This window comes from Vidua macroura, chromosome 6, assembly GCF_024509145.1.
Source record: "Vidua macroura isolate BioBank_ID:100142 chromosome 6, ASM2450914v1, whole genome shotgun sequence".
Classification (NCBI taxonomy): domain Eukaryota; kingdom Metazoa; phylum Chordata; class Aves; order Passeriformes; family Viduidae; genus Vidua; species Vidua macroura.
The window spans coordinates 38,754,622-38,777,189 of NC_071576.1; the positions used below are offsets into that span (position 1 = coordinate 38,754,622).

Genomic DNA, 22,568 nt, shown 5'->3' on the forward strand with positions numbered 1-22,568 from the left:
ATAAGGTACCCACCGAGCTGGGCTCTGCTGCCTTCGTCTTATTGTTGGGGGGTTAAAGTGCTGTGGCGAGTGCTGACAGCCCATGATTTGGGGGTTGGGGGAAAGGCTTCCTGTGCTTGCCCAGCGCCTTGCCCGCAATCCCCTCCTCTTCTCTTAGTGCCTGGGCTTGCGCAGCACAACCTCCCAGCCAGGATGTCAGAGGGCCGCGCCAGTGCTTTTGACGCCAGGCCTGTGAGCACAGCGGGCCAGCCCGGCGTTGCCTGAGCTGTCAGTTTCAGGGAAACTGGCAAATGTGTCCCCATCCCCACCAGCCCTCCTGGAAACAGCTGGTGTTTGAGTCTGCCAGTGGGACCTGACCCAGGGTGTTAAGGGTCGGCAGGAGAGCCGTGCAGCGGGCAGCCAGGGCCCTGTCCTGGCGGCCCCCGCAGCCCCGGCTTTCAGGCTGGCTCTACACCCTTGGGAAGCGGGGAAGCTGCCATTGCGGCCGGCACATTTTCCATGCAAAGGAGGGCTGGGAGAGATGCTCTTTGCTTGGACTGGCAGCCATGGCGAGCAGACCAGCCCCTGCCCCTGCTGCTGCCCGCTGAGCCAACGATGTCGCTGGGTTCAGGGAGAAGCGGGGCAGGCGCTCGCCGGGCTGGGTAAGAGCCTCGGTGCTGGCCTCGGCGACAAGGCCGGCGGTGGCTCCCGGTCCCCGGAGAGGGCGGTGGCGGCGGCGGCAGGACTGTTGGCTCCGTCCCCTCCGTCCGGCGGTGAACAATGGGAGGCGGAGGCGGAGGCAGGGGGAGGCTCCGCTTCTGCCGCCGAACCTCTTCCGAGCGCGGGGCGGCGGCGAGGCTGACACGCGGCTTCCTGAGGTGGCGGCGCCGGGCGCGGGGCCACGGGACGGGCTCCGCCGCCAGCCCCGATCTCCGCGCTCGGCAGGCGGCGCTGGCGGCGCGGCTGCCGGTGCCACCGGTGAGCGGCCGCACTTCCTGCCCGCCTGCCCGTGGCCCCGGTGGGGCGGGAGCCCGAGCCGGCCGCGCCCCCCGCCCGCCCACGGTGCTCTCCTCTGTCTCAGAACCGCGGTGGCGGCGGCGCCGAGCCCTGAGCTCGGCCATGCAGGCGGCTCGGCCCCCGCCGTCCGGCGGTTCGCCCTCCGCCGCCTCCTCCGACACCGCCGCCGCCACAGCCGACTCCTCCGGGGCGTCAGGCAGCGCCGAGCCTGAGTGGGGGTCGCCGCCGCCGCCGCCTCCGCTGGGCCGCCGCCACAGCAACAAGCGCTTCACTGGCCTCAAGCTCTTCGGGCGCAGGTGAGCACCGGGCGGGGCGGGCGGCGGGACGGCGGGTCCCGCCGGGCGGGCGAGCTCCGGGTGGTGCCTGCGCCCGCCGCCCCGGCACCTGGCGGCGGAGCGGGGCCGGAGGGAGCTAGGCTCCAGGAAGGGCTGGCTGTAGGCGGCTGGAGCATCCGGAACGGAGGCGGCGGAGCACCGACTCCCAAAGAGCCTCCCGCCGCCGGGCCGTCAGCAGCCGCCTCACCAGGCCCGGTCGAGGGGTTGACCCCGACTGAGCGCAGCCGCAGGGGGATGCGGGACAGGGTGTGAGGATGGAGCGGGGTGAGTTTGCTTTTCCCTCCTTTCAAGCTCTTGGCACGAGTGATGGGAAGTTAGGGAGCATTGCCCTCGCTGCGGGCTCTGTCGTCCCCGTGGAATCAGAGCCTCGTCTCTTGGGGATTCGCTTCCACCCGCCCAGAACTGCCTGTCTCCATCCCCCGTCCCGTGCTTCGTCTGCGACACTGGCAGTCCTGCCGCGCCGGGGGATGGCTGTGCTCGTCCCGTACTGCCGGCTGGGATCCTGGCTTCTCATGCGTCCGTCCCAGAGCCAGCTGGGCTCCTTGTGCCTCCCTTACCCTCTCTGTTGGCCTCGTGAGGTTTTGGACCATGTAAGCGAAGTACCACGAAGTACCAGAGCCTGGTACCTCTGCTATCTGGACGTCTTTGAAAACACTGAATAACTGAGGTCTGAAGGAACCTCTGGAGATCGCCTGGTCCATGCTGCTGTCTCAAAGCAGGGTCGAATTTGATCAGGCTACTGATGCTGAGTTTTGAATGTTGCCACGGTGTAGAGAACACAGCTTCCATGGACACCCACTCCCGTGCTTCAGCTACACCGGTATTTTTTTCTTCTAATAGCAATTAAGTTTCCGTTGTTGCAGCCTGTGCCTGGTCTCTCTCAGGTTGTCACTGTGTATGTCTGGGCAGCATCTGACCCAATCTTCTCTGTACTTTCCCATCAGTTTGCTGGAGATAGTAATAATGTTCCCCTGCAAACTTGTCTGCAGGCCAAACCGCCCCCACTATCTCATACTTTCCTTGTACTTGATAACTCTTACCCCTAGCCATTTTGGTGGCCCCATGAGAAACTTTCTACATCTCACGGGTATTTTTGGTATATGGAAGCAGTTGAAGCAGGATGCAGTGCCACCAGAGTGGTATCACACGTGTTGAATGGAGAGGAAAGGCTCCAATTTCAACCTCCACATCCAAGCCGGACCTGGGAGTGGATGGCTTGCAAGGTCACTGCACCACAGAGCTATGTTCTCTGCTCTGGTTTCAGAGCTGTCAGCAATGGCTGCCTTGAGCTCCTGGCAGTATCTTGCCTGTTCCAAATACTGTGTGGCATCTCTCTCTGAGTCCTGGGGCTTCAAGCTGCTGTTACTGCAATGTAGATCAGAGCCAAGAAGTTCTCCACATGTGAACAACCTTTCGCAGTGTGGACACGTGGGGAGAAGCAAAGTGGGATGGCAGGAGGAGCTGGAGGAGGCCAGTAGGCCCTCCAAGACAGCTGGAAATGGCCATGGCGTTGTTTAGTGCATTCTTGCCCTTCTGCTGCTGATGAAGGGACCCAGTTCCCCCTGGCTCAGAGTGATGAATGCAGCACCCAGAGCTGCAGGGTAGTGAGGAGAGATTCCCATGGACCTCTGAGACTGAAGGGGCTCCCACACACACCAGTGGGAGGCAAACTTGATGGGAAGCCATGCAGGATAATTGGCTGTATGCCACTGAATTCATGCCCACCTGAGTATTGGAGCAGAGGATGGCATGAAGTTTCTTCACCTCCTCTGAGGGAATTACGACAGAAGGCTATGCTACACTTCCTTTTGTCAATAAGTACAGCCAGCCCCTACCCACCTAATGCTTTCCAACAGCCATCAGTGAGGAAATGTGTACCCACTTCTATTCTGAGCTTTACCCAGAGCCATATGTGGCTAGGAAACAGGTCTAGCGGAAGCTTAGGTAATTGGGAGGAATTTGCTCACTGGCACGAGTGGATCTCTGGAGTGTCCTGGCTTCAAGGAGAGAGGTTTCCTGAGGTGGACACCCTGTGCTAGATTCTGCCTGTAGCAACACTGCGAGGCATGGCCAAAGGAGGCAGGGGTCTGCAAAGTGGCAAGAGAGCCTGCCCTGTCCCCAGGGCAGGTGAGCTGGGATTTGAAGCAACAGAAAGGTGAGCCCCCAAGCTCTGGCCTCCGGTGGCATGATACGTTAGTCCCATGTTTTGCAAGCAGGCTTATTTCTGTACTTTATAATTGCCTTACAGGAGGGTGGAGTAATTGGCTCTAGAGCTGACAGAGACAAGTGCACAATACATGCATCCGGGCTGTGGATGGGTAATTCTTTTAATTGGGCTGATAAAGAGATTGGGGCTGATCAGATAAGAGGTGGTTAGGATTAAATTGCCTTTCTAGGTGCCCTGTTTCTTGTGCTATAAGTGAACTGCAGTTTACCCTTTCCAGGGAGGAATTGGGGAAGGAGTGTAAATGCTGGGGACAATGCCTCTTTCTTGTTCACCCCGTGCCAGTGAAGTGGGTTGCCAGTGAAATGGATCTTCCCTGTGGGCTTCAGAGCTTCTGTAACAAATCCCACTTCAAAGGAAGTATGTGTAATGGCTATTGTGATAGCATTAGCAGGGGCTGATAGCGTAAGCAGGGGCCGTAGCCACCAGTGGGGCAGCTGGCAGATGGTAGTCCAGCAGAGCATGAGACCAAGGACCAAGTTTTTGTCTGTGACCCTTTGGCAGGTCTTGTGCTGGAGCCTGAAGGTGAGCCTAGGGGTGCCTGCCACTGCCCCAGGAAAGGTTTGTGGGTGGCACAGCCTGTGGGTAAACGGCACTCAAGAAACTCAGCCAAGCACCCGCCTACATCTTTCTGGTCACTTGTCACTGTCTTTCTTGCAGCTTGATGCTTACACCTATGTGAAAGCTGAGAATGATGTGCCACTGGGACAGCAGCCCAGCCTTCCCCATCCCTGCTGTGTGGGGGATGCCCTCGAAGCTGCTGGCCCTTGCACCCACTTTCCTCTGTGCAGGTGCAGTAGAGAGGCTGTGCAGTGGGGTAAGCCCCAGGTGCCCTGGGGGAAGACCAGATGGTAGGGAGGAGCGTGAAGTTTGTGCTCTGCAGGCTGGCAGGCTGAGAGCAGTGTTCCCCTTGGGACAAGCTTTTTCACAAAGCACCTTGCTGCCAGCTGGCTGTTGAGCAATCATCTTCCTATACTTCTCCATACATGCAGATTTTGTATGCCTCTAGCTCTGAAACCTTCCAGCCTCTGCTCCCCATCCTGCTCAGAGGTGATGGCTGGGTAGCTTTGGCTGGGCCTGGGACAGTGTCACCTGTGGAAATCCCCAGCTGTCCCCTGCAGTGACACTTGGGCTTGTTTGCAGGGCAGATGGGATGTGCCGAGAGAGTTGTTTCCACTGCTGAGTTTGCTCTAGGATCTCTGCTCTTTTTTTCTCAATGGGGGAAAAATAAAGCACTGGGCATGCTGAATAGCTGTACCTGTTGGCAGCCAATGCAGCCTCACAGCAAAGCCAGGCTGGGACAGCTGCCAGCTCACAGTGGGGCTGTGAGATAGGTCAGGGAAGGATCAGCATGGGGGGGTCTGACTGCTTCCAGAGGCTGAGATCCTCCGTGGTGTGGACCCTACCTGCCAGTTGCCTTGTCTCTCCAGTCCCAAGCACCCACTGGCAGCTCCCCAAGATCATAGCAGGGGCTGCTACAGTGATACAGGGCCTGCTCAGAGAAGGTGTCAGGACCTTTAATTATAGCATCATAGAACGGTTTAGGTTGGAAGGGACTTTAAAGATCATCCAGTTCCAATCCCCCCACCATGGGCAGGGATACCTTCCACTAATCTTCTTAGGAGTTGGAGCATCCTTTCCAGGAAACAGTGTAATCTCCTCAAGGGACTGAAAGGAGGGAGGATGATTGAATGCTTTCCTCCTTTTAACAAAAACAATAGGAAGAGAAGCGCTGGGAGTGGACACAGGTCTTTGCAAGGATACAGTGTTGAGAGGGGAGAGGCAGAGCTGTGACTGGTGCAAGCAGGGAGAGTTTGAGAGCTGTTAGATTGTGAGAGTTCTCTTGGGGACTAAGGAGGTGCTCGTAAGGAGGCCAGCCCTCTGCGATGGGGGCGATGCTCTCATGAAGGGCAACCTGAGCTCTGGCAGGTGGTGGGAGACACAGTGTAGGATTTCCTTCACTCATCATCCTGCAGTGCCTGGGGAGCAGACAATCTCCCCAAAGACTTGGTAAATCCTCTAAATTTAACTTGCAGCTCTGCTCTTAGTGAAGTTCTGTTTTCTTTTTCCCAGGTGACTGTGAGTTGAAGCTCCTGAGTTCTCTCTCAGCCATGCATTTGCTTGCTTGCTGGTTCTTTTAAACCAGTGCTGACTTTGAGATGCTGAGTTCAAGAGTAGAGTAGAGTAGAGTGCAGGCTGACTCCTTGACCCTTGGGCCCACAAACAATCTTTTTTTGAAAGAGATGGGGTACTGGTAGGACGTGAATGGCTTCTGCTGGAGACTTTTGGAAGTAGAGACTCTGGTGCAGATCTGGCTTGGCAACACAGGCTAGATGTGGAAATAGGGGAAACCTGTCCTGCTGGTTCTTGAGCTGGCACCAAGCTCTGGGGATAATAAGTGGCTCTGTCTTTGCAATGCTGAGTTCAAGAGCTTTCCCTAGGCCAGCTCTCCAGTAATACAAAAGTATCTACTCTGTGTTTCTGTTGCAACCTGCTGATCCAGCAGCAGCTGCAGTCTGTGTTTGGGAGTTGGGAGGCTTTCTTCTTCTACCCATCGGGATGCCAGGTGGAGGGTGAAGCTCTGCCAAAGCAAGCAGTGAGGCTTTGCTGGCCAGGCCAGTGCCCAGCAGGAATGGAGTCCTGTCCACACCAGATGTAGGTGTTAGACCCAGTGCTGTTCTCCTCCTGCCTGCAGTTTAGGGGTTGATGCCTTAGGGTGCCAATTCTGTACTTAACTGTGAACTCTGCCCCCAGGGGAAGTTCTTCCTCATTGTGCCAGGATGAGGAGCTGAGAAGATCTCTTCCCACTCCATGCTGTCCCAGACAGGAGGAGTTAATGGGCCTCCTGTCTCAGCCCTGGCTGCCGGGCAGGTTGTGCTGTCTGGGTTAGGCTGTTAGTTCCAGTTTCTACCTGTGACCATTGCTCCCGTGGCTGGAAATGGCCTGGCTGAGCTTTGCCCAGCTGACGGCTATCAGCCCTTCCCAGTGGTTCAAGGCCTGGGGAAATAAGCTAAGCATGCCTCATCTCAGAGAAGCCCTGCCCAGCTGTAAGAACTGGAGACATGTCTCTGGGGGGACTGCAGGATGCTGTCCAAGCTGTGTGTGCAGAGTGGCAGGTACATGGCACTGGTGGGAAAGCCCCACTCTGGGAGCAGAAGGAGGTCTGGCTGGAGGTAGTCCCATCCTTTGGCTGCTGCCCTGTCCTCCATGTGTTCCGTGTTGGTGGATGATTCCTTTGGTGTGTCTCATGGGCTGTTGCTGGCTCCCTGACATTATTGCAGGATGCCAGCTTGTGGCAGGCTCTAGTCCCAGCTGCATGTGGGGGCACCCAGCCAGGGTGTGAAAATCCCACCCAGCACCAATAGGCAAGAGCTTAGTGTTTGCCCTTTTCTCAGCTCCACTCACCCTGTCTTCCTTTCCCTGCTTCCCAGCAGCATCTTGTCTCTTTGCAGGTCTGGAGCAGCCCTGGCTCCAGCACATGCTATGGCTTTGAAGAAAGTCATGTGTCCCAGCTGGCTGGCCCAGGAAGTCAGGGCAACTAACATAGAGCCTTCTTGCAGAAGGTTTTCCCCTTGTTTTGGTGCAGCTTGGCTTCCACAGGAAACGTGTGTGCCAAACAGACTGTCCCTTGCTTGCTGTTGTCAGCCCAGGTGTGGATCCAGAGCCAGAGAGCAATGGGACTCCTTGCTGCCTGCTCACCACTGGCTATGGAGGGCCCCACCTGCACTCTAGGGCAGGACTCCGCAACGAGATGAGGATAGAGAATCATGGGGTAGAAGTACGTAAGATGGCTTGGAGCCTCCTCCTGAGCTCCCAGCCTCTGGCTGTGGCCTGTAACCATCTCAGAGAGGGAGCAGGGGGCAATGCAGATGGCCACGTGCTGTCCCTTCTGTGTGAAAGTTCCCACTTGGTCTGATTTATCTGTACATCGTCCTGCCTTGCTACCCTGGCTCTGGCAGATCCAGGGCTAAGCCTCTTACTGCCCAAGCTCGAGGTCACCACGGAAGAGGACATCGCGTAGGGCACTCTGGCAGCTAGCACATGACAGCTGCCACTGTTGAAGTGTGGCAGGGGTTGGGGTGGGATTCTCTGCAGAGATTCTGTACCCATGTGAGGCTGGCAGATGGCAGGATTATGAAGCTACAGGGCTCCTGTTCTGTGAGTGCTGCCAGGATGCATGGAAGGAGGTATCCTGCTCCCCAGTTCAGCAGGGTTGCAGGTCAGCATGGGGCCGGGAGATTTTCCAGCAGAGGCTACTGCTGAGGATTCCCCACCTGGGCTCAAACACCGTTACCCGCCCACAAGTTTTCTTGTTGTTTGGATGAGTGAGGAAGCAGATGTGGTGGAGGTGAGTGTCAGAGGGATCCCAAGAATGACACTTTCCATCTGCACTGGGTCACCAAGAGCTTTGCTATCCAGCCCCTGACTGGTGGTAGTCAGGGCTCCTAAGGGTTGGTGCCCATGCACAAGGGCCAGAGAGTTAGGAACAGGTGAACTGCTCTGCCCTGCCCAAACTATGCTCCTCTGTGCAAGGCATGGAGAGTGCCTTCATGATTTATTTGAAATTCAAATCCATGCCTGGACCCAGCAGTTGAGGTGAAAGAAGGCAGCCAGGAACCAGGCCAGCGCAGGGAAGGATGAAGCGAAGTGGGACTCTCTTTCTGTGCCAGCCTGGCACTGGTCCCTGAGTTGTGTGCCCTCTTGCAGCTGGCTGGGTTGGGCTGGAGGTGGGCAGTTGGCTGGGTCTGAAGTGGGCTGGGTTAGTATCCCAGATGTAGGAGTGTGGTGCTTCATGTTTGCTGACTGGCTCTTTAGGGAAAAACAGTGTTGCTGACTCCAGCTTCATGGGCATGTTGCCTGCATTGACCTCCATGGCTGACAGCATGGGTGGTGGCACAGGTGCCATTGAGCCCCTGGGATCTGCAAGTGCCAAGGCAAGGGGAGAGCATGTGGTGGAGAGATGGCACTGGGGCAGCAAAACTGGGGCGGGGGAGGATAGCGCTATGTGCTGAGCAGCCAGGCATGTTCATGGCTTGCTGACCACTCTCTTTGTGTCCCTAGACTCCACCTGCCCCACAAAGGTGTCTTCCCTTGTCTCCAGGGCAGCCAGCCCAGCCGATGGGGATCCAGGAGGATAAAGCACCGGCCAGCGGTGTATACGTATGTGGTATTTTTATTGGCTTGCACAGGCTGTGCAGTCCCAGCAGCTGCTGCAATGTTTCTTTTCAAAAGCTCTCCTCCCTCCCACCTACATCTCACCCCACTTTACCCTCTTGTGTCTGTACTAACCAAGGCCACCGAAAGCCAGGCTGCTTGCTTCATGCCTGTGTCACTAACTTTGTTCTAGAGGTAGCTTGCTACTTGACTTTGATTGACTAACATGGCAGCTTCTGTTTTGCTGCAGTTTGGATTGAAGGTCAGTTGAGTTCTTCCTCCTCTATGTCCCAGCCAGTGTGGGCATGAACACCTAGACCCAGTGCATGCTGAATGCTTGGAAGACCTAAGGTGACAACACTGAGGGTGGTTTAGCTAAATGACTAAATTAAATAATAATAAATAATAAAATTTAGCTGAAGCAGTCTGAAGTTCAGTAAGGCTATGACTGCCAGAAATGGTGGAAAAACAGAGCCTGGGAGACAATCACCATTGCTGGGATGTAGTTGCTCTGTGGGAGCTAGTTCCTAGGCTAGCCATGGTGTTGGGGCTAGCCATTACCTCACTCACAAGTGCTCCTGAGGACATGTGGAGGTAGGGACAAGTCCCAGATTCCATTTCTGGGCTCCCTATGCCTTGGTCTTTGTAGAGCAGCACATCAGCCTGGCCAGGATTTGGCTGCACGTGTGTGAGTGCTGCAGTGGAAGACCCTTACTGCTCTTCCTGGCTTCTGCTAGACAGTTTCTCTGCATGGCATCCTGGCCTTACTGAGTTTGCCACTCAGACTCTTGTTTGTCTGATGTTGTAGACAAAAAATCTTGTCCCAGACCAAGATTTTGGGAGTCCTGTGGTTGGATGTGTTGGGAGCAAGAGGCCGTTAGTGCTCTTCAGAGGGGAGGTGAATGGGTTTTGGAGAGGTCCAAAGAGCCATGCATTGAACACCAGAGGGCACGGTCGCTCTTCAGAGCTCTGATGCTCTGCCGTGCAACTCCAGCCCTTTCCCTGCAGCTGACTTCAGCTGGGTGTTGTGACATGTCCCTTCTGCAGGGTTCCTGGCCTTGACTCACCGCTCCTAGTTTTGCTTTCCTCCCTTCTGCAAGAAAGGGATTGGCAAAGCATCCGCATAGAGCTTTTTTTATGCTGCTGTGGCTGAAGTGGCTGGTGAGCTTGATGGCTTAAACTGGTCAGCTGCTGCCGTGGGCTGGCTGATGCTCAGAGGCAAGCCTCCAGCCAAGGCAGCTGCCAGCCAACTCCCGGCTGCACAGGCTTGCGTGTCCTGGTACCACACAGAGCCTCATAATGGCAACCACCCAACTTCTGCACCTGGAGTCTGGGTCACTCCTCCCACACCGCAAGTCTCTGGAGCACCCAGTGTCTCTGTGGGCATGAGAGGAGGAGCTGAGAAACTCGGGAAGCAGAGCAAGGCAGCCCTGTGTTACTGGTCTGTGCTAAAGTGCTAGTCCATTCCAGGAAGGGGGACACTGGTTTGCTCTCTGCATGGGCATTGCTTCTTCCCCTCTCTGAAGAATGATGGAAGAAAAAAGCCCATCAGTGATTCTGGCAGATGTGGGGATGTTAAGATGAAAGAAGAAAAGGAAGCACATAAGACCAGATATGCTGAGGGCATTTAGAACAAAAAGGGTGGAGGAGAAAAAAACCCAACTTTTCCTCCTGCCCTCCCATTTGTTGCAGTGGGACAAGCTGACATTCAGCAAAGCCAAGAAATAATAGATTTAACATTGTTAAAAGCAGTTACTTCAATTTTGATGTGAAATGTGGGAGAAAAAGACTTAGTCTCTTGCTGCCATGAGGTGAAAAAGTGAAACCAAAGGTTAGACATTATATCAGTAACAAGGTCACAGTTAACAAATGCCACTTGTGTGGCATGTTTGCTTAGTCACAGGGTCATGATGAAGGCTTGGGAGGTGTCTTTCCTGTCTTAGGCTTTGTGGTGTAGAAAGATTACTGGGGACTGGGTTTCTCAGGGATGCTGAGCAGTTCTCCCCCTTGCAGACAGCTGCAGGGGCTGCCACTTGCGATGTGGTTTCAGGTGCGTGGGACCAGGATCTCCTCACATGGAAAGTCTTGCTCAGGGCTGCGTGGGCCTGGGGAGCCTCTTGGCCTGGAGCAGTGGTTTCTGCTTGAACACAGCGGACTGAAACCTGTGACAACAGCATTGGGAGCCTCTGGTCTCCATCACAACCCATTCACCTGTCTGCATGTTAACAGGCTGAGGGCTTACTAAGTCACGGAAGTAGGAGGAGAATGGCAACAAGGTTTGCGTGACTGAACTTGAGGAGAGGGCTCTTAGGCTTCCTGCTCCTGCTGCCTCCAGGGACTTGGAGAATTAGTGCCCTGGTCTCTTGGTGGTCAGATTGACTTGGAAGGGATTTTGGGGCCACCTGGAATCCACTGTGCTCACCTTTCCATGGTGTTTCCATTGGGAAAAAAGGCTGTTTTCATTTGTCAGTCCAGGTCCTGCCAGCCCAGGAAGGAGATAGGATTGTGATGACTGTGAGGAGCAGCAAGTGGTATCAGCAGGAGTCTCTGCTATGCATAGACCATGGGGGACAAGAAGAGCAGGGTGGGCATGGGGCAGTTGGAGACAAGCTGGAAGCTTGAACTCTCTCTGGAATTGTTCAAGGCCAGGTTGGATGGGACTCTGAGCTATCTGGTTGAGTGGAAGGCGTTCCTGACTATGATAGTGGGGTAGCAGTGAGATGGCCTTTAAAGTCTCTTCCAATCCAAATCATTCTGTGATTCTGTGCTAAGCTTCCTTGGCTGGAGGTGGGCCTGGTGAGGAACTGCACATATCTCTTATCAGGCTACTTTGCTCTGAATGATTGACTAGTTGCAGCACATTTTTAATTTTCTCTTTGATAAAACATCCTGCCAGTCCCAGTAAGTGAGTCTTAACAATGATGGACTGGGGCCATCATTCCTAGAGGCCCTTCTGCATCTGGCATCATAGCTGCCCTGGGGCTGTGACGGTGCTGGGACCTGCTTGACCGCTAGTGGCAGATGGCTCTTTTCCAGCAGTGGGAAGGGAATTCAGAAGGATGTGTAGAGACCCTGTGTAGGGAAGGAGGCAGAACCTTCCAACCTTCATCAGCTGGCAGTTTTGAGGGGGGAGAGGATTGAACGAGGTGAATGCCTCCTGCCTGCCCTGGGTATCTCCAGCTCCCTTTCCTCTCTGGTGTTGTGAGAAAAGGGGTGAATGAAATCCTCAGCAGCTTTGGCAATGGATGGGTTCACTCATGTGTCCTCCCCACCCCTCTCTCCCACTGATTCTCAAAGGCCACTTGCTTTTTCTGCCATGATGGAGATGACAGCAATGGTGGTAGCTCAGCCTTTGGGCCTGGCTACCTCTGGGGAATGGTTTCCTGTGAACAGCTTTCAAGACACCCATCGGGCAAGGCAGCTGGCTGCCTTTGCCACATTGGCTGCTGCCTCTGTGACATTTTGTTATGACTGTGTTATTGGAGTCCTGCTTCAGGCCCCAAGGAGCACTGGACACTGTCCAAACACAGACACATTCCTACACACAGAGGAGAAGAGCTGTCTAATTTTAGCCATGACATGTAGGCAAGGGGAAGGGGCAGGCAGGAGGGGGCAGGGTGTGAGAGGATGAGATCTCAGCTGCAGCCATCCGCACTGACTCACTACGGCTCTCATCGCCCGGGTAAATGACTGAAATAACAATAGATGGTGACGGCATCATAGCTGGCCTTTGGCGTGACCTTCCCTTCATCTCTGCAAAAACCAAAGAGGAGACAGGTTTTGTGGCCCCAAAAGGGAGATGGGTTGTGTTTGGCTGGGAGCAGATCCCTAGAGGCAGCTGGGGAACCCAGATAGTAATGAAGCATGACGGGGAAGTCCCCAGCCTGGCTATCATAGGTCCCATGGAGGGTTTTCACGATGAGGGAAGACACAGAGCTCCTGAGACATCTGTGGAGCCTGCCTGGACTAAACACTAACTCAGAAGCAAGTTACCTCCTGTGCATGAAAACAGGCTCTCCGTGGCTGGTGGCTTGACTCTCATCAGCCATGCAAACCCCTTTATCCAAGTTCCAAGGAGGCAGGAGAGAATCGCCACTTTGGCACGTTCTCCCCGTGTTCTCCTGCTGCCGCTGCCAGGGAAGCTGCGCCATCCCTGGGCTGCAACTGAGTGTTTGGAGAGGAGCTGGCGCCGTGGGGACCCCTCTCTTTCCGGGCCCGCTGTGGTGCATGCGCCTGCGGCTGGGGGCGAGCCAGCCTCAGGGCTGCTCAGAGAGGAAGTGCAGTTGGCTATTTTAACGAGAGCAGCGTAGGGAGGAGCGGAGGGAGAAGCCAAGCACTCTCTCCAAACTAGGACTTAGTAGGGGAGGGCTGGCCTGTTGCTGCAGTGCGGCCACTGCCACCCACTCGGCACCTGCAGGACCCCTGCACCGCTCCGGATCAGGTCACGGGGGCTTTTTCCCACTATCTCCCCTTTCCTTGTCATGCTCATCCCTATCCCTCACGCTTGCTGCTTTTGTTTGTGCTGGATGCGGGATGGGAGGGGACCTGGGGGGAGAGACAGCCCTTAGTTTGTAGGTATGGCATTTGGTTCCAGACCACTGTGAAGGGCAGGGGGAGCAGACCCCAGAGTCATCGCCAAGACCCTCAAGTTTGCTTTTGTCAAGTACTGTTTGCTGCCAGAGCCTGGAGCAAGCCGATCCACAGCAGTCCCCAGGGAGGGGTCTGCAAAACACAGCCTCCGTGGCACTCAGTGGTGCCTGGCTGCTGTTTCTGTGGGGTTGCCCTGCCAGTGGTGTATTTCCAGTCACCCATTCTGCTGCTTTCGTCCTGCATGTCCATGTGGCATGGGGGTGGCAGCAGGAAATCTGCAGGTAGCAGAGGACAGGGGAATAGCCTGCGCCTTGCCAGGACCCTTAGTCCTCAGTCACTTTGCTTTGGGATGGCTTAGGAAAGCAGGACAGATTTGTGAAGTCCTGGCGTATCCTCTGGTGCTGGTGTTACTGTGATTCCCTGCTTATGCCAGAAACAGTGGGATGCCCTTCCTGATCCCTGCTATGGGCTGGAGGGAGGCATGTGAGTCCCATCGTTCTGAGCAGTGATCAGTGCATGTTGTGGGGTGCCTGAGGTTTTCTTGATTTTGCTTTGGGAGGTGCAGAGACTTACTAGCCCTGGGAACCACTGCCTATGTTCTGTATCTACCGCGCTGTAGCTTTGTTGTTACACAAGGTTCATCGCCGCCTCCCTGGAGCGGCTACCCTGGGCAGACTCTGTGTATCACCCTGTCTGGGGCAGCACTGTGGCCAGTAGTAATTTCTGTGCCAGGATTTTGTCCCTGTGTGCTGGGGAAAAACTCTGGGGCTGCTCTGGGAGTTTGGATCCAACAGCTGGGCTGTGGGACTGGCCACCCTTTAAATAGTGCGTCCCTCCTTGTGAGGAACAGAGCTGTGTATATTGAATGAGGGGACCGCCACTGGGTGTGATAATAGGAATCTGCAAAAGAAACCACGGTCTGAGTACTTAAATCACCATGACACCCTGGCTGAGGCCCCCGCTGCTTGGCTTCATGCATGTCACTCTGGAAAGGAAGCTCAGAGAGAGAGAGAAGAAACTCTCCAACTCCTTCCCAGCCTGCATCGCTGGTCCTGCTGATGGGACCAAAATAGAAGAGAGGCCAGCCTCTCCCCCGACCCCTGCTCAGCCTCAGCCCCAGGACCATGGGTGACAGTGGTGGCTCACTCTGTGTTTCAGCCCTGGTTAATTCATGGTTCAAGGCTGTCAGTCTTGCTGTTCGGCTCCTCAGCCAAATACAGCAACAGATTGTTTACATCAGTGCTGTCAGGTTTCTTGATTGCCAGGAGGCAGATTATTTACTGTAGTGGCATATAAACTTCATAACATTATGATGGTGGAAAATTGTCAAGGGATATAAATGCCCAGAGTCAGCCCAGGAGGCTCCAAGGAGATGGTTTTGGTTTAAATTAAGATAAAACACTGTCTTCCATGGATTTTGGGAAGGAAATCACAATGTTGTAATGGGAACACTATTCTGAATGTTAGGGCTGGCAAACTCTTCACTTTATGAAGTCTCTGTGGAGGATCTGAGCTACTCTGGCAGATGTGCCTTAAAACAGATCTCATGTTTGCCTTTAGAAGGTGGTGAAAAAGGAGACGGCACCATGGCATCATGCAGAGCTTGGGGTGAGGTGGGATGGAGCTGCCACAAGAAGGGTGTTGGGAAAATGCTAGGAACTGTATAAAAAGTCTCAGTCCCTTCTGCTCCCAGCCCCTGTTCTTCCCAGAAAACCAAATGTGAGCATTTTCTTGTGGAGGGCCAGGCATGAAGGTGGGATGGCTTTTGCCTTGCTTTGTTTGAGGCATGGCTAGGCAGTGTCCTTCCACTTGGCTCTGCCACTTGGAGAAGCCTACTGTGACAAACTGTCAAACTGTGTTGTTTCATTTCTTTGCCTTTCTACAATCGTCCCCCAAGGCAGCTGCCGGTCCTTGGTGTTGCATCTGTCACCCTGACTTGCTCATTTGAAGAAAGCATCTTAGAAGTTGTATCTCCTCCCTGCGGTGTTCCCAGCTCCTGACTGGTTGTGAGTTGTACTCTTGTTCAGCCCGGTACAAGATGGATACAGGGAGTCTACACTGACATAGCTGCCTGTTCCTTTTGAAGCAGTGCTGTCCTGGGACCTCCAGGTTGGCCACCCAGAGTGCCAAGTGACACTGACAGTCTTCTGAGCATGTTGGCAAACATACTTAGATATTTCCAGGGGTGTCTTCCTCTCATGTCCATGCCTGACAGGGGCCTCTATGCAGCACGTGCAGGGACCTCAGGGACCACAGGGCTGGGAGGAGGTCCTCTGCAGCTGCATGCATCTGACCACCAGCTGGTTTCTAAGCATTTGCCTTGCTTTCTTACTAGCAGAGAGGTCTGAATTCCCCTTGATCAGGCCCAGGAGTCACTGAGAGATAAGCTGAGATGTGTCGCCCTCTGAGTACCCTGCTAGGATCAGAAACTGGCTTCTGCAGCTTGGAGGAGCAACCTTATGGTTGCAGCAGTAATCCCCTCCTCTGCAGGGTGACAGTGCAACTGAGGATGTGCTTGTCCTTGCTCTGGGAATACCATGCTCCTGCAGCTCAGAAGCCTGGAAGTGGCCCATATAGGTGGTGGCACTTGTTGCAGTAGGTCAAATGTATGAATCCTAAAATAGATGAGCATAGCCCATAGCTCACCCCTCATGGTGCTTTGAAAGGTTCGTGGTTTGGATGGAGCCTCCCTGCCCCGGTGCTGGGGGGAGCCCCATCTCCTTGTTCATACTGGACCCAGTGTGGGGGAGCTCCTGACTGCTTTATTTGTGTGATGGTAGGAGAGATGACAGCTGGAATGGAAATTCTGAGTAGAAACAAAATGCACAGTATGGGAACTTGCTGATCACTGCACACCTCACTGCAACCAAAGCCTGAGGGCTGCACCACATCTTGACTAGCATTTTCCCTTCCCCATCTGGCATGGGGGCACCTTCCTCAGCAGACCTCATCTGTGCAGGTTGCTTTTGTAAGGTCAGAGAAGCCTGGCTGGGGAGCTCCAGGGAGAGGAGAGGTCGGTGATGATGTGTGGGAAGCAGAACAGGAGAGCAGGCACAGGATCTCAGCAGGGGTGATGTAAGGACAGTAGCATACATGGGAAGATTGAATATCAGAGCACTGAAAGGGCATTGTGGGTTGTGCAAGCTTGTGATGGAAACAGAGGCTGAAGGCAACCAGTGGTGTGCCAGCGGGGTGGGAATGAGCAGCAGCTCTCTGGATGAGCTCCTAGGTCCTTCAGTCCCTCCAGTGCCCTGGCAGGGAGGAGGCAGGGAGTCAGAAGCCCAGGAGATCTTGCTGTCACACAGGAGTGGCTATTAATAACACACTTTCCTTGTGGCTGGTCTGTACGAGTCAAATGTCTTTGCCAGGAGAAGACAGCTTGTAAACTGAAGTGGGCTCCTGCTCACACTCTGCCAGCTCTAGTGCCACAGCAGCTCCACAGCACCCACAGCTAGCCAGAATGCAGGAATACAGCCGGCTGCCATCAGGACAGGTGCTCGTCATGGAACAGGGTGAAGCTCTCGGACTTGTTTCCCTGGTAGTCCCGTGGTTGGAAAAAATGCTTTCCAGTTGACTAATTGGAGGTTTGCTGAAAGGTCAGGAGGAGCTGATGGTGTTATTATGTCCAGATTTCTCTGTGGCTCAAGGCTTGTGCATTTAGTACCAGCAAAATCCTGCAGTAGGGTCCTCTTGCTTCCTTTGGTGCAGGAATAGACCAGGCTGCTGGAGGGACAAAGGGAATAATAATGCGGAGGAAGGGCCAAGAGGGTGTATGGCACAGGATCCCCCTGCCTATCACAGAGAGTGTATTAAGTATGGTACATATGGGAGTTTGCTCAAGGCTAGTGAAGCAAAGCAGAATAGTGGAGCTGAATATCCAGATTCTCTTTGTGATGTGGGCAAAGATTATGTCATGGGGGACACTGCATGTTCAGCCTGTCTGGTTTTGGAACCGCCATCACCAAATGAGGGATAGCTGCTGGATATCTGGAGAGATGTCTCCATAACAGCTGATTCACAAGCTCTGTGTCCACTGTAGTTACAAGATGCAAGTTTTTCCTCTTTGATCCCTGCTGTGCTTTCCAAGGTTGTTTAGATCTTGATGGGACATGTTCCTGCTTCAGCAGCATCTCTGCACTGAGGCTGGGCAGGGTGTGTAGGATGCTTTGAGGAGTCTGGTAGTAAAAAAACACCCCACCTTTCAAGAGCTCTGATTGCAGATCATGAGCAGACCAGAGCTGCTGTCTCCTTCCTTATTCACAGAATGAGATTGAAATGATAGTGTGTATCTGCTCATAAGTAGAGTTGATATCCCAGTACATGCAGCAGTACTTCCTTACTTTGCACCCTGCAAATGCCAGGCTGCCTTGATCCAGCCTCCTTACCTAACTGAGCCAAGTAATGTGGTCTACAGAGCAGCCACAGGTGCTGGTTCCTCTCCATCTTTTCTCAGTGACAAACGATGGAGATGCCAGAAATGTGCTGGTGTTAGGCCTGGGGCTTCCAAGGCTTAGCTCTTTTTGGGCTCCTCTCTGCCTATTGCATGGTACCCCAGCTGCTCTGCACACAGCTCTGCTAATGCATATCAACCATGGGCAGCCCCAGTAGTTCATCCATCTGCTCCACCAGCAGCAGCTCTCACACCTGCAGTACACCATTTGGAGCTAAGGTTGGAAGTGACATGCAAGAGGTGGGGATATGTACACCCAGCATATCTGAGCTGCCACATGCTGCTGTCATGGGCTGTCAGATGGCAATCTTGTAATAACCTTCACCACTGGTGGTCAGAGCTTGATTTCATGTGCCATTTACAGACAGCCCTGAGGATAAAAAGGTCTGCAGTCAGCTAGGCTCAAACATAAATGTCAAACCAAGGTTGTTCTAGCAGATTTCCTCACGAGACTGGTGCAAAAAGGAAGGAAGCTGTGTTAAGAGATCTTCCTGCCCACAACAGCAACACAGTAAGCGGTGGAGCAGCTTTGTGCTGGTGGAATATCTGGGGTAGGAGGGAACAGCCATTCAGCTAATTTGAGGTGCCTCTGGTCAGTATGTCTCCCCCAGGAGCTAAAGCTGGCCAAAAAGAGTCTGTTGCAGTGTGCCACATCCTGTGTTCTCACTTGTGGTTTTTAATATGTTTTATTTGTTCAGACAGTTTTTAATACCTGTTGGTGATGCTCACTGGCAGCCATTGAACATGACCCAGAGTGTGGCAAGTGGCCTTGAAAGCCAACAGCATCCTGGCATGTGTCAGTAGTAGTGTGGCCAGCAGGACTGGAAAGTGACTGTTTCCCCTGTACTCATCACTGGTGAGGCCACACCTCAAGTGCTGTGTCCAGTTTTGGGCCCTCCTCCTGTCACTGAGGTGCTGGAGCACATCCAAAGAACAGTACAGCTGGTGAAGGGTCTATAGAACAAGTCTTAGGAGGAACGGCTGAGGAAGCTGGAGGCTCATGGGAGACCTTACTGAGCTCTATAACTACCTGAGAGGAGGTTGTAGCAAGGTGTGGGGTCAGTCTCTTCTCCCAGGTAATAAGTGATAGAACAAGAAGAAATGGCCTCCCCTTGTACAGGGGAAGTTTAGATTCTCTGATTCTGTGCTGTTTACTGTGCATCATCCTGCAGATAATATGGAGAGGGTACATGAATGGAGCACTGCAGTGTTGGGAACAGGCTGGAAACAGGGTCATCAGCAAAATGCTGATGCCCTCTGCAAAGCTGCATGGGCCTTGGGTGGATTAAACCTTCTGGTGACCAAGTACCTGCCTGCATTGCTTGCAGTGGTAGGACTTGAGAAATACTTCTGAGGAGTATTTCTGAGGAGGTGATGCTTTGGCTTTGCTTTCAGTTCAGCCAGGCTTTAGCTGCCCCGATGCTGCTCTCTGGAGGCCACTGCCTTCCTTCCTTCCTTCCTCCTGCCTCCCTCCCTCCCTCCCTCCCTCCCTCCTTCCCCTACATTACTGAGTACAGGGATGGTGATAAGCCTATAGAAACTGAAGAGCTGCTTCCTTGTCTGCAAAGGTGGAGGAGACCAAACCAAGCTTGTATTTTCCAAAAATACAAACTCACCTTTGTACTTGTCTGTTAAAAAGAGGTACAGCCCAATGGGCTGCTTGTGCTACAAGCACTATCAAAACCTCCATTTTGTCCAGAAGATAAAACCTATGTCCCATCTTACATGCATTTCCCAAATAAAAAGGGAAGAAGCTTCTGATAAATTCACCTGTTTGTGTGGGCCTTGGGTCACTGGAAGTTTGGGCCAGAGTGATCTCCTGAAGTTTCTCTCATATTACTGACCCATAAGAATGTAAAAGAGCATGGGAAGAGAGGAAGGTAAAAGAAGGGGAGGAGATGTCAGTCTGCATGGTGAGCAGCATGCCCATGCTCTCGTGGTGGATAGAGGAGATGCCTTGCACAGCATAGAAATCCTTGAGAGTGGTAGTGGTGGTTGCTTGTGTGTGCTTGCAGGCTGCCATGATCGAGTCCCCTGCCTTGGGAGCAATTGAAGAGAAGAAGTTTGCTTCTACCAAACTGTGGATTTTGGTGGGATTTTTAAAGTTGGCCTTGAATAAATCCTCTAGCAGCTGAAGAGGGGTGGCAGCTGGAGGGTAGGAAATGAAGCACTGTCTCTGGAGGAGGGGAGCACTGGAGCTAGCCAGACTCAGCTCCTTCCACTCAGGCCTTTGCATGCTGAACCACTGCCACTGAAAGTGTTGCAGCACCTTCCACCTGTGGCTTTCAACAGACTGCTGCAATGTCCAGGCAGCCTGTCAAGCTTTGAGAGCTGGGCAGGGAAAGCATGAGCTTTCCATAAAGCTCTTTCTCCCATGAGAGGGATGTTTTGCTCAGGACAGATGGGATGATCTTCCTAGCTCTCCTCTGCCCTGCTCCAGCCTCTCCCAGCTTCCAGCTCTCCTAGGCCTCTTCTACGAAATTTTCCTGCCCTGGTTTTACTGGCCTTGTTGATTTTCTTCTGTAGCACTCACAACGGCTTAATTTCAATTTGCTACAAATTTGGTGGGACTGCTACCTAGCCAGAGTGGTTCCTGTGTGGAAACCAGGTGGATCAGCATCAGGAGAGTGGTAGGGGTAATGGAGGTGCCAGGGCTGATCGGCACCTCAGGGTACACAGGGGTTCTGCTTAGTGGAGTGCAGGGAATGCAGAGGGTCCTCTTTAGGTGGTAACACCTGCCCTGCCATTGCAGCCCTCTGGGCTGAGCTGTGAGACTCATGGAGCAGTAAAGTTGTGGGGAGCAACACTATCACACACCTCAGGTAGCATTGCCATGTCTCCCACTCCCTGCTTCAGCCTTCTATCCCTTGCTTCCCACTGTACCCTTGCCCTGACAGCCACAGCATGGCCTGGGACTCATAGGGGAGCCTACTGAATTCCTGGTCTCTGTGTTAACAGCCACCATCCGGATGCAATGGAAACCTTTTTTAGGCGGCATTTTGGGCGGAAGGGGCTGCGGCGCACCAGCGTGGTGGCTGTGCCCACGGGCAAGGCCAGGCGTCGCTCCCAGGTGGGGCTGCCCTCCACCTCGCTGGCCCAGTGCCGCCGTGGCTCAGGCACCCCAGCGGCATCCCTCTCCTGCCTGGGCCTGGTCCGGCGTCCCGGCACGCGCCGCCGTTCCAGCACCACGCCACCCTGCCTCAGCCCCAGGTTTGCCGTGCAGAAGAAGTGCAGAGGCCAGGCACGAGCCATCGATGCCCAGCTGCTGGGTCCCACTGTCCTCCGGGCCAGCCTCGTTCCCACGGGAGAGGAAGGGGACAGGGCTCACTGCACTGACAGCTCCACATCTGAGTCTCCAGAGGATGGTGGCGCAGCAGCAGGAGCTGAGCAGGGCCAGCATGAGCATTGTGCTGAGGAGACGTGGCTGGCCATGCTGCCCCAGCCGCGGCCGCTCCAGGCAGGGCTGCTGTCGCGGGGCCCCCGCTGCCTGCGGCGAGCCTCCTCCCACCGCCTGCCCACCGAGGCCCTGTACGGCCGGGCTGCCTATGGCCTGCCAGGCCGCTACCGCCGCCTCAGCCAGCGCCGGCGCTCCAGCGATGCCCCTCAACCTGGGCTGCTCCCCTCCGGCCACCCACAGCTGCTGGCCCAGCACTGTGCAGGAATAGCTGGAAGCAGGTGCCCCTCTGCCACCCTCGTCAAGGGTTTGGGACCGCAGCCCACCTGCCACACCACCCTGGACGGCTGGAGCCCCCGGCTGCTGTATGTATGGTGGCAGCGTGCGAGCAGGCAATGCCTTGGGGAGGGGAGAGGGGCAGTGCAGACCCAGGTTGGGTGGGGAAGGAGGGAAGAGACTCAGCGCCATTGGCCCTGGCTGCCATTGGTGTCTTGCAGTGCTGCTGGCGTACCATAAGCATCTTCCGCTCTGGCCAGCACTGCCACTGATGCTCTTGGTGCAGTTCCTGGGGCTTGTGGGTGTCCTCTCCTGCCAGGATGGGACCGAGGAATGTTATAGGCCTGGTTTTACTGGCTGGAGATGCACTTTTCTCCTGTTAGCTGGATTTCCTGCTCCTTTCCTCCACCCTACACATCTGGGAGAAGCTCACTAGCCTCAAGCAAACAGCTGCTTTTATTCTGGCCAGTTGTACTGGTCCCTGGGAGCAGCCTAGGCTCTGAGGTGCCTGAGAGATGCCGGGAGACTGTTGGACAGGAGCTCTAGATTGTCCCTGCAAAGGCAGTCCCACCACCAAAGCTTGAAGCTGGGTGGACTCCTAGGGTGTTTTACAATGGAGCTCTTATCCCTGAGGACATTAACCCAGCAGGCCCAGGCTGTGCCTTTTGTTGGGTACAGGCTGTCTGGCTGAGCTGTCAGCAATGCGGCCAGTACCTCTTCATCTCACAGGACTATCTCACAGAAACAGGTACTTCTCAGCCAGCTGGGATGGAAATTCACCTCATTTCCAGCCCCTTGGTCCTGAGGAGGCTTTTCTGCTCCAGCCTCATATTGCATCCTAGAAGCAGGTTGTGCTTTGCACATATATTTAATAGCCAGCCCTCCTTTGTCTTCCAGGAAAGCTATTGCCAAATCCAGTCTCCAACACATGGTAGCCCAGCCAAACCCGGCACTAGCTATGAGGAGCGACTCGGAGAGGCAGATACGCAGCACTGTGGATTGGAGCGTAAGTTGTACTGTGTTTTGCTGGGCATTGCATGGAATGGGCTCTTGGCCAAGAAGCAGCAGGCTCTTCCCTGGATTGAGGCTTCCCAGGTGACTGACTTTGACAATTTTATGGCCTCTCCCATTGTCACCAGCTGGTGCCAG

The 22,568-nt window shown here is 54.4% G+C and overlaps 1 protein-coding gene across 4 annotated transcripts in view; it reads left to right on the forward strand.

The window, feature by feature from the left end:
- The first annotated feature begins 1,065 nt into the window (after positions 1-1,065).
- The window catches only part of DGKZ (diacylglycerol kinase zeta), a 46,463-nt gene continuing 24,960 nt past the window's right edge, over positions 1,066-22,568 (forward strand). For 3 of the 4 annotated variants that reach the window (XM_053980464.1, XM_053980465.1, XM_053980466.1), the window contains exons 1-2: positions 1,066-1,292; positions 22,317-22,425. In XM_053980464.1, coding sequence (XP_053836439.1) covers positions 1,099-1,292; positions 22,317-22,425 — 303 coding nt within the window. In that variant the 5' untranslated portion in view covers positions 1,066-1,098. Of the gene's footprint in view, positions 1,293-20,554; positions 21,509-22,316; positions 22,426-22,568 lie in introns of those variants that run through there. The other variant, XM_053980463.1, reaches the window with a different exon arrangement.